General features: G+C 42.2%; 1 protein-coding gene across 1 annotated transcript in view; it reads left to right on the top strand.

The window, feature by feature from the left end:
- Positions 1-7,961: 7,961 nt before the first annotated feature.
- The window catches only part of GLRX3 (glutaredoxin 3), a 45,350-nt gene continuing 41,373 nt past the window's right edge, over positions 7,962-11,938 (top strand). The window contains exon 1 of the mRNA XM_011970040.1: positions 7,962-8,063. Within this exon, the coding sequence (XP_011825430.1) occupies positions 8,007-8,063 (57 nt within the window). The 5' untranslated portion in view covers positions 7,962-8,006. The remainder of the gene's footprint in view (positions 8,064-11,938) is intronic.

The raw sequence follows: 11,938 nt of genomic DNA, 5'->3' as shown, positions 1-11,938 counted from the left end.
CCACGGAGCGGGGACCCATGGCTGCGGGCTCCACCTTTCCTGTGCCCGCCGGGAGGGAGCTGCAGACCCGTCGTCGGCCCGTTCCTCTTCAGCCTCCCTTCAGGAACGCCCCTGTCGCAGGAAGAGCGGCTGGGGAAGGCCCCGCTGCATTAGCTAGGCCTGGCTGCCTTTTGAAGTCAGCCTTTAAAGTTTGTTGTCAGCAGGTAGCCTCAGTCTTCGGACTTAACCTGTTGCCGGAGACAGAGATTTCCTGTTCCATGAACTGGTGTAGTGAGAGAGTCTGTTCAGATTTGGCGCCGGTGTCAAGTCTTCCATCCCGGGAAGACAAAAGGAGATCCATAGGAATGCACAGAAAACGTTTTCTGGGTGGACTAGAAGCTCTGAACTGCAAGCATGCTTACGAGCAAATGCTTACTGGCGTGCGTGTTTGCGGGGAAAGGTCTGCACGTGGACTCTGCGTGGTGATACCACCTCACATTGTAGACTACTCCAAGGACTGAGTTGTTCTCTTAGTTGTATTAATAGCGGTTGCTACGGGAGCTCTTTTGTCGGATTGCCTGGGATCCAGTCCCACCGCAGCCACTCACTAGCCGTGTAACCCCTGGGCACATTTCATAGCCAAGCCTCAGTTTCCCAACGATGAAATAGATCAGCACCTATTAGTACCTCAGGGTTGTTGTGAGGGTTAAGTGAGATGACGTGTGTAAAATACAATTAATACAATGCCTAGTATGCAGGAAACACTCAGTAGATGTTGGCCCTTAGGTAGGAAGCAGAGTGGTTCATGGAATTCACAGGCAAAATATACTTTGTTTTGTTTTGTTTTTGAGACAGGGTCTGGCTCAGTCACCTAGGCTGCAGTGTAGAGGAGTGATCACGGCTCCCTGCAGCCTCCGCCTCCCAGGCTCAAGTGATCCACCCACCTCATCCTCGCATCTTAGCCTCTCGAGTAGCTGGGACCACAGGTGCTCACCACCACGCCCGGCTAATTTTTATATTTTTTTGTAGAGACGAGGTCTCTCCGCGTTGCCCAGCCTTGTCTCGACCTTCTGGACTCAAGCAATCTATCCTCCTCAGCCTACCAAAGGGTTGGGATTACAGGTGTGAGCTACCACATCTGGCCAAAAATGCTTATTGATCCAAATTTTGTTTTGTTTTGTTTTCAAAACAGGCTGTTGCTCTGTTGCCCAGGCTGAGTGCAGTGGCGTGATCTCGGCTCACTGCAGCCTCTACCTCCTGGGTTCAGGCGATCCTCCCACCACAGCCTCCTGAGTAGCTGGGACTACACGTGCGGTCCACCACGCTGGGCTAATTTGTGTATTTTTCGTAGAGACAGGGTTTCTTCATGTTGCCCAGGCTGGTCTCTGGAACTCCTGAGCTCAAGTGATTCACCTGCCTCGGCCTTGTAAAGTATTGGGATTACAGGCTTGAGCCCCCCTGACCAGCACTGTTGATCTAAATGGAGTGAAATTTTGCTGACTGAATTTGAATTAGAGGCAAGTAGTACTCTGATTTTGCAATGGAGAGTGCAGGTGAGATGGGGTGTTGCATTTGGAAAGGGGGAGGGGTGAGAGTTACTGACTAATGGTTAGAAATGCTTTATGGGGGTGATGAAATAACACAGCTCTTTAGGCATTTCAGGTTTACCTGGGAAATTGTTAAGGAAAAAAAGCAGGGGTTGTCGGGGGGACATGTGACATTTACTCACTGATGGAAGCTGGGCTCTGACTCATCCAGTACAGAGCACAATCACGGGAGTCACCAGAAGTGACCTCTTGAAATGAGCAGGTGGTCTTGTATGGACCTGCCCTAAGTAAACGTTTTGAATTTACCATCACCTGAAAAGACTGTTTTGTCTATGTGTTTTATATGTTTGTTTTAAATGCTTCATGTTTTAAAAAGTCCTTAAACTATCAAAATGGATAAAAGTTTTTTTTTTTTTTTTTTTTTTTGAGACAGTCTCTCTCTGTTGCCCAGGCTGGAGTGGAGTGCAGTGGCACAATCTTGGCTCACTGCAACCTCCGTCTCATGGGTTCAAACGATTCTCATGCCTCAGCCTTCCAAGTAGCTGGGATTACAGGTACCCACCACCACGCCTGGCTACTTTTTGCATTTTTAGTAGAGATGAGTTTCACCATGTTGGCCAGGCTGGTCTTGAACTCCTGACCTCGCGTGATCTGCCTGCTTTGGCCTCCCAGCGTGCTCGGATTGCAGGCATGAGCCACCGCGCCCGGCCAAAATGGATAAAAGTTTAAATGTGAATACCATTTGGATGTATCCTTGCCACTGGTCTGTACTTGAAATGACCCAGGAAACAATGTACACTTTCCTTAGTGACTATTTTAAACGGACACACGAAAAACGATGTGTGGCATCTGGGGAAGGAGCAAATTTCTGCAGCTTTTTTGGTGAAGATGGAGACGTTTAAGAATATTGTGGTGGCTCACACCAGCAATCCCAGCACTTTGGAAGGATGACTTGAGGCCAGGAGTTTGAGACTAGCTTGGACAACATAGTGAGAACCCATCTCTACAAAAAATAAAAAAAGTAGCCAGGCATGGTGATGCATACCTGTAGTCCCCAGCTACTCAGGAGGCTGAGGTGGGAGGATTGTTTGAGCCCAGCAGTTCTAGGCTGCGGTGAGCTGTGATCCTGCCACTATACTCCAGCCTGGGTGACAGAGTGAGACCCTGTCTCAAAAAACAAACAAAAAGTGCCCGAATTTTAGTACTTGTGTTGATGTAATAATTTTAAATCTACTTTCCAAATCATTGCTTCTCCAATTTTAAAATTTGACATGAATTGAAATTTTTTTCTTTTAAGTAATTGAATCAGATATTTACATAAGTTGCTGAAATCTCAGCTGGTCTGTACAATGGGGTTATTAATATCCATTTGCAGAATAAGCAGGTTTAGTATATGATATGTTTAATAAGCAGTAGCTGGTATTATCTGCAGATGAATGTAGTAGCAGAATACTATAATAATTGAAAAACAGCTATTTGCTGATGAAGAGCTGATGTTTATTACATTGTCTAAAATTACATTAGTCAGGATTTGAATGTGGTTTTTGTCTGATATTTTTCTCCAACAGTGCACCAGGCATATGGGGCTATCCATTAAGGTGGAAAGAATACTGTAACATATAATCCAAAAGGGGATAACGTTTATATTTGTTTCAGATATAGTATGTCCTTATAATATTGGACATTATGTGCTTAATTGAGAAATGGAAGTTAAGCATTAAATAGGACAATATTGTGGATAATTTCAACTAACAATGTCATGTTTTAATGTTTTCAAATGTTTTATATTTTTGTTTCATCTTCTCAACATCCCAGAGTGTTGGTTATTGCTATTTTACAGATGTGGAAGTTAAATTACTCTTCAAAGCCATGTTAGTAATAATGAAACTGAAATGAATTCTGTTTCTATAGCATACTCTCTTTTTTTCTTTTTTACTTATTTGGGCTCATACTGTTATAAAGTTTGGTAACCTACTTTAATTTTTGAAAAATGTAGTTATATTAGTATTACTGTGGCATTGAAAGTTCTTTGAAAATTTGATTTGTAATGGCTTTATAATATTTTCTTATGACCATTTAAAAACTATTATTGAGCATCAGATTTTTCTGATTTGCTACATAAAATAGTGGGAAAATATCCACATACAGAAAATCTTTTTCTCTTAATTACTCCTTAGGATTGATACTCATGTGTGAGAAATTTCTGAAAGGTCCCAATTTAATTTTTACCATTAGGACATGAAAGTACTTCTCGTCGTCCTTTTTATCATTGAGTATTTTGATTTAAACAGTCCTTTTGTTGGCTGGGCATGGTGGCTTATGCCTGTAATCCCAGTGCTTTAAGAGGTGAAGGCAGGTGGATTGATTGCTTGAGCTCAGGAGTTTGAGGCCAGCCTGGGCATTGGCGAAACCCCGACTTTACAAAGAACAAAATATAGCTGTAGTCTGGGAGGCGGAGGTGGGAGGATCACCTGAGCCCAGGAAGTCGAGGCTACACTTGCCTTGCACTCCAGGCAGTAAAGTAAGACCCTGTCTCAAAAAAAGAGAAAAAAAAATTTTTTTTTGGTCAATTTGGTGAAAAATGGTATCCCAGCTTTATAAAGAAGTTGAAATATTACATACAGTAATAAAATGCACAGATCTTAATCATCAGATGTGATGAATTTTCACAATTGTATATATACCAATAACCACCATTCACAGGAAGAATGTAGAACCCAGGAAGTTTTCTATCCCCTTTACCCAAACGACTGATTTCTTACTGTCACTGTAGATGAGTTTTCCCTGCTCTTGGACTTTGTGTGAGTGGAATCATACAGTTCTTTGTCTGTGGCATCTTTTGCTCACATGTTTTTGAGCTTCATCCATGTCATTGCCTGTGTTTGTAGTTGGTTCCTTTTTACTGCTAAGTTACATTCCGTTGTATGAATGTCTATCACTTTCCGCCATTGGCGGGCATCTGGCTAATTTCCAGTTTTGAGTTACTATGTATAGGGCTGCCATGACCATTCTTGCTTGAGGCCTCTGAACCTCTGTTTTGTTCTCGCCATCCTTAGGCAATGGAGCCTCCCTGGATCCTCTTCATTGCTGGAGGCTATGGTGGGCAGAGGCTTCTGAGGGAGGGTTTTGAGGGGTCAGGCCTGTGTTCTAGTTTTAGGGGCCAGAATTCAGTTCCAGGGCCCCAGACAACTGCAAGGAAAAGACTGAAAAATGTAATCTAGCTGAATGCACAGGAGGAAAATGAAACAGTGCTTGATTGAAACAGTCTTTGCCTTGGACCTGAGGCGCCACTTACTCAACCATTGAAGTTGCTGAGTTGTGCTGGATGCAAATTAACAGCCAGTGATTGGGGGCTCCTAGAATGTGTCCTTCCCTGCCTTAGGTGGGTCTTTATTTGGAGCATCCTGCTTTCCTTTTGTGTGCCTGTGGACACTCTCCCTTCCTCAGTCCTACCAGTGGTTTCTGCTCTCTATTTTCCTATGTTTCGACAAATGGCCTTGCTTCCCACCTGAGAGAAAACAGGACTTCAGGTAGTATCTCCCTGAGCCCTCCTTCCACTCCTACCTATCCCAACACTTACCATTTATTTGTAGCCTTACCCATTCTTAATTCCTTGGCTCCTGACTCAGAGGAGACTGCCTCCTTCTTCTGCAAGGTAAGCTCTTCTCTGCTCTGGATTTCCCCTCTCCTGCCTCTTCTGAGTCCTTGCATCCTCAGCTATCTTGTGTCTACAGCCTTTCCCTCTCCATTTGCACTATCCCCTGGTAAAGTAAACATATGAAGATTTTCTTGTATTAAAAAAGTCCATTCCTTGATTTTGTCTTTCCCTCTGCCTGTACAGATCTCTTAGAGTATATCTCTCCTTCCTCATCTTCACTTCAGTCCTCAGTGGACTGCAGTCTGACCTGTGCTTCTGCTATTCTATTGAAGTTACTCTGTTAGTTGCCCTTTCCCACTGCATTGGATGATTGTCACTCCCTCTTGACACTCTTCTGTTTACTTCTTTGAGACCTTTTAGTCTTCCAGTACTACCTAGGATCCCTTCTCTGCTTCACTACATGAATTCCTTCTCCTCCATCTGTCGTAACTGAATGTTGCTAAGCCCCCTGAGGCGCTGACCTCGGGTCTCTTCTGTGTCCCTCTGTATCCCTTTGCAGTTTGGTGCTGGCACTGTTCCTTTCTTGATTCCCAAATCTGTATATCAAGTGCAGACTTCTTCCCTGAGGTCTAGACATCATACCAACAGCCCATTTAACTTCCTTTCCTCAGGTTGGCAGCTTCTGCACTATGATTTGAGGCATAGTTTCGCCACTAGCCGTCAGTCTCTAAGCCAGAACTTGGAGTCAGCTGTAGACCGCCTCATCTGTCACCAAATCCTGTCCTTTCTACCTTCGAAATCCTCATGCTGTTCTTTGCTTCTGCTTTCCTGACACTTTATTGTAGGCTTATTCTCTTCTCACTGGTGTTATTTGATCGGTTTTTACAGTTTGTTATTCTTTTCTTTACCCATAGGTTAGTTGTCCTTGTTTCTTTTTGCCATGGAACATATTTCTGTTTGTGATTTTTCAGTTTTTTTTTGGGAGGTGGTATTATATTTGAACAGATTTCCATAAAACTGAAGGATTTTTCAGTTGGATATGACCATAGATATCTTTGCCAAGATAATTTTGTATGAAAGCTAACTAAAGTAGATACTGAGTTATTAATCTATTCTGTGTGTTCATACTATAAATGTTTAGAAATTTATTATTATTATTTTTTTAATGGGTCTTACTCTATTGCCCACAGTGGAGTGTAGTGGTACGATCATAGCTCATTGCAACCTCGACCCCCTGGGCTCAAGTGATCCTTCCACCTTAGCCTCCCAAAATGCTAATTACAGGCATGAGCCACCTTGCCTGGCCTATAAAAATCTCTTTTTTTTTTTTTTTTTTGAGACAGAGTCTTGCTCTGCTGCCCAGGCTGCAGTGCAGTGGTGTGATCTCAGCTCACTGCAACCTCTTGCCTCCCGGGTTCAAACAGTTCTTCTGCCTCAGCCTTCTGAGTAGCTAGGATTACAGGCATGCATCAACACACCTGGCTAATTTTTTGTATTTTTGGTAGAGATGGGGTTTCACCATGTTAGCCAGGCTGGGCTTGAACTGCTGACCTCAAGTGATCTGCCTGCCTCGGCCTCCCAAAGTGCTGGGATTACAGGTGTGAGCCACTGTGCCAGGCCTGGAAAAATCTTTTGTAGCATAATATTAAAAAGTATAAAAGAATGTCTTTGTGAAAAGCAGTTCTATTCTTTTCCTCGTTTTCCACTGGCATGCCTTCATTTTCAACACTTACTATTGTTTCTATGGCCACGGTTATGTCTCTTCATCACTATACCACATTTAAAAAGTAAATAATGATATTACTAGTAATAATGTGTCTACAACCATTTTTCACAAACATTGTGCCATTAATACGGAAATTCAGTTTCCACTTTGCCCAGGGGTCTGAAAATATAGTTGATTTACCTGGCTTTTTTTTTAGTTTTGTTTACTTTAAGTTCTGGGATACATGTGCAGAACATGCAGGTTTCTTACATAGGTATACATGTTCCATGGTGGTTTGCTGCACCTGTCAACCCATCATCTAGGTTTTAAACCCTGTATACATTAGGTGTTTGTCCTAATGCTTTCCCTCCCCTTGGCCCCTACCCCCTGACAGGCCCCGGTGTGTGATATTCCCCTCCCTGTATCCATATGGTCTCATTGTTCACCTCTCACTTATGAGTGAGAACATGCAGCATTTGTTTTTCTATTCCTGTGTTAGTTTGCTGAGAATGGTGGCTTCCAGCTTCATCCATGTCCCTGCAAAGGACATGAACTCATTCCTTTTTATGACTGCATAGTATTCCATAGTATATATGTGCCACATTTTCTTTATCCAGTCTATCATTGATGGGCATTTGGGTTGGTTCCAAGTCTTTGATATTGTAAATAGTGCTGCAATAAACATGTGTGCATGTGTCTTTATAGTAGAATGATTTATAATCTTTAGGGTATATACCCAGTAATGGGATTGCTGGGTCAGATGGTATTTCTGGTTCTAGATCCTTGAGGAGTTGCTACACTGTCTTCCACAATGGTTGAACTGATTTACACTCCCAACAACAGTGATTTACATGACTTTTAATTGATGTGGATGAATATTCAGATCTACTTCAAATGGGCTTGACTCAAAATGCCATTGACTTGAAAATTTATCTGAAAGTCTCAAGACTTTGCAGAGTGCTTTTACATTCCAGTGTTGTATACAACAAAATTCTAGCAATATGAAGAACTTCAGGCAGTTCTTTTAAAGTTTTTTTTTTCTTTTTGGTAATTTAATGTATATCAGTATTTGTTTATTTCCAAAATTGTTATAATTTTAAATCAATGTATTTAATTGATTTACAGATCCCTCCTTGTGGTCCATTTCTGGGCACCATGGGCTCCACAGTGTGCACAGATGAACGAAGTTATGGCAGAGTTAGCTAAAGAACACCCTCAAGTTTCATTTGTGAAGGTATTTATATTTCAATGTCATGTCTTTTATGAATTTAATTCTGATTTATGGGTTAGATTAGGGCTGGGCGTGGTAGCTCACGCTTGTAATCCCAGCACTTTAGGAGGCTGAGGCGGGCATATCATCTGAGTTCAGGAGTTTAAGACCAGCCCAGCCAACATAGTGAAACCCTGTCTCTACTAAAATACAAAAATTAGCTGGGCGTGGTGGGGGGACGGTGCCTGTATTCCCAGCTGTGTGGGAGGCTAAGGCAGGAGACCCTTTTGAACCTGGGAGGCAGAGGTTGCAGTGAGTGAGATTGCGCCACTGTACTCTAGCCTGGGTGACAGAGCGAGATACTGTCTCTGAAAAATACATAAATAAAATAAAAGATCAGATTTTATTAACTAACATAAAGATGGAGTGGTGTGGAATTCCAAATATCTGTGATTGATGTGGGATCTGTTATTTTTGCACATTATTCTTAAAAATCTTAAAATAATTTTTCTTTTCTTTTCTTTTTTTTTTTCGAAACGAGTCTTGCTCTGTCGCCCAGGCTGGGGTGCAGTGGTGCGATCTTGGCTTACTGCATCCTCTGCCTCCCTGGTTTAAGCGATTCTCCTGCCTCAACCTCCTGAGTAGCTGGGATTGCAGGCACCCACCACCACGCCCAGCTAATCTTTTGTATTTTTGGTGGACGGGGTTTCACCATCTTAGCCAGGATGGTCTCGGTCTCCTGACCTCGTGATCTGCCTGCCTCGGCCTCCCAAAGTACTATGATTACAGGCGTGAGCCACCACGCCCGGCCAAATGTACACTTTTCCTGGATCATCCTCGGGTGTGGGGCATGACTATCAAACATCAAGGTGGCTGTGGGCTGGAGTTTTGGAGAGCACAGGCAGACGAGTTAGTTCCCTGTGGGTAACTGTGGTTTTAAGACATTTAAAATAGTAACACAAATTATGTCATTGAAAAGCTAGGTGTGCTGTGGAAAATAGTTCAGGAAAGGGTATGTAAATGCTGCTAGGGACCAGGGAACAGGAAGTTGCTATCTTGGTTTAGATGAAGGCAGACAGACCTATGGGAGAAGCTGAAAGTCTTTCTAACCTGTTCAGAATGCGGAGGAAGAGGGAAGCCAGTCAGTCTCTTCCTTGCCTCTTTTGTTTTTCACTCTGGTTTGTGTGCTCCTCCATTCCTGCTTCTCTCTTGAGTGGATAAGTACTAGGAAAGCCATAGTTGTGACTGTGGATTAACTCAATTGGTTTAGCACATTGAAAATACTATTTAGCACTTAGCACTGGTTTAGGCAACAGGGCCAAAATATGTGTTGAAAGTCTTAGAAATGAATTATCAGGAGGGGAGGTGCACCTTGTATTCCAAAGCCTGAATCCTTAAGATTTAAAAAAAAGAAAAACCAAAGTCTTATTTTTTAAAACAAGAATCTGTGAGTTCAGAGTACATGTTATCCAGTACACTCATATATGGGGTTAAAAATAACATCAACTGTATTGGTCTTATGTCTCTTTTTATGTAAACTGAAAACAGAATTCTGACAGGATAATTCATTCGTGTAGTAGGTGATAAAATTTTCAGGCAGCTTCTGTAGAAATAAGTTTGCTTTGAATAGGTATTGTACTTAGATGGCTCAAAATACTGAATAGTATAGAAAGGTGTCCATTGAGAAGGCTCACCCCATTCCTCCGTTGTCACCCTTGTGTCCCACCACATAAGTAACTGCTTGTATTAATTTTGTATGAATCCTTCTAGTGTTTCTTTATGCAAATAGGGCAGATGTGAATATAGTGACTAGGTTTTTAAAATTTAAGGGCTTATTTAAAATTCCAATGAAATGTATAATGTAACTTTAGAGTGTAACCCTAAAATGTCCAATATAAATAATAGAAGGAGGGCATTAAAACTGCATGTTTGGTCAGTGATAAAAGATAATGATTACAAGTGAAATGAATGATTAAACATTTCAATCATAAGATTAATCGAGATGATGGTAATTGTTCTAAGTCTGCTTTTATGTGTATCATGTTACTGGTTTAGGTAACACATTGTTCTTAGCTGCTATCTGAATGATTTATTTAAAGTGACTATAGAATTACTTCTCACATTGGTACCAGACTTGGCAGTGAGATTTTAAGTTGTTCAAGTGCTTAAGTATGTCTGTGAGCCAAAGGTTGGAGGAGCCCTCAGCGATTTTGGGTTGTGGGGGATACCTGAGCCTGACTGCACCTGCCACTCATGAGGATGATGACAGCGTAAGATTGGTCATTCTTCCAGGAGTCATCACTTTCTGGAAATTCACTCGATAACATAGTTTTCTTTCATTAGCCATCTTTAGGGGGAAAGGTAATTTGCATGGCATTTATAAGGTAGCTAATTAAAAGGTACTTGCTGAACAGTAGTAAGTAAAAGAGAAGTAGAATGAGATATCATTGGTCTTTCCCAGTAAGAGAGGCATGCAGGCTGGGCGCTGTGGCTCACACCTGTAATCCCAACACCTCTTGAGGCTGAGGTGGGAGGATTGCCTGAGGCCAGGAGTTCAAAACCAGCCTGATGCACATAGCAAAACCATCTCTACACAAGAAAAACTAAAAAAGTTAGCTGTGCATGTTGGTGTGCACCTGTAGTCCCAGTTACTCGGGAGGATAAGGCAGAGGATTCCTTGAGCCCAGGAGGTCTCAAGGCAGTCACACCACTGGGTGACATAGGGTGAGACCATGTCTGAAAAAAAAGGAATGTAGTTCATTTTAAAACTGCTTGCTTTTTGTTAATGAGAGTTTTTGGAAAGTTCTAGAGTATGAACTAATGTTCTTCTACTTTATCTTGTGTCTATTTGATTTCTTAGTCTTTTTTTTGGAGACAAGGTCTTACCGTTATTACCCAGGCTGTAGTTCAGTGGTGTGATCTTGGCTCACTGCAGCCTCTACCTTCCAGGCTCAAGCAATTTCCCCACCTTAGCCTCCCGAATAGCTGCTACTGCAGGTGTGCACCACCCTGCCCAGCTAATTTTTGTATTTTGCTTGTTGCTTAGGCTGGTCTTGAACTCATGGACTCAAGCAGACTGCCTACCTTGGCCTCCCAAAGTGCTCGGAGTACAGATGTGAGCCACTTTGCCCTTCAGTCTTTTTTTTTTTTTAAATGATAAAATAATTTGGCATTTTTGGCTTGTAAAGTAAAGGGATCAGTTCTTTTTTGTGACTGGGATTTATAAAATCATTTAAATAAGTGATCATAAACTAGATATTTTTAAACAGGTTGTAAACTTTTGTGACTATCAATAATTTCTTATTTTGTAGGAGCTGGTAAAATAGAGTTAGAAGAGTTAGTCACCCATTTTTGGTCAAAGTAGTTAGTTTGTGCTCATTGGAATTGAATGCTGAAGGACAAGGTTTTCATATTTATTGCATCTGAATCCCTCATTCTCTATATTGATGATATGGTCGTAAAGTGTATTTGGGGTGGGGCACAGTGGTTCACACGTGTAATCCCGGCACTTTGGGAGGCTTCTTTGGGAGGCGTGAGTGGGAGGATTGTTCAAGGACATGAGTTTGAGACCAGCCTGACAACATAGCAAGACTTCATCTCTGCAGAATAAAAATTTAAAAAACTAACTGTGTACACCTGTTGCCCCAGCTACTTGGGAGGCTGGGGTGGGAGGATTGCTTAAGACTAGGAGTTAGAGGCTGCAGTGAGCTCTGATTGTGCCACTACACTCCAGCTTGGGTGACAGAGTGAGACCTTGTCTCTTAAAAAAAAAATTAAAAGTGCATCTGTACTCCTTTTGGGTGCTGTCTTTATAATGGGTGGTGTTCCATTTACCTGAGTCACTGACATGTATAGTGGGCTCTTCTGGGCTCCATCCTGAGGCTGTCACACCTCCAGTG

Source organism: Mandrillus leucophaeus, unplaced genomic scaffold (assembly GCF_000951045.1).
Source record: "Mandrillus leucophaeus isolate KB7577 unplaced genomic scaffold, Mleu.le_1.0 Scaffold926, whole genome shotgun sequence".
Lineage (NCBI taxonomy): Eukaryota > Metazoa > Chordata > Mammalia > Primates > Cercopithecidae > Mandrillus > Mandrillus leucophaeus.
Note: the sequence above shows the minus strand (reverse complement) of the source record. Positions and strands in the feature narration are given on the sequence as shown.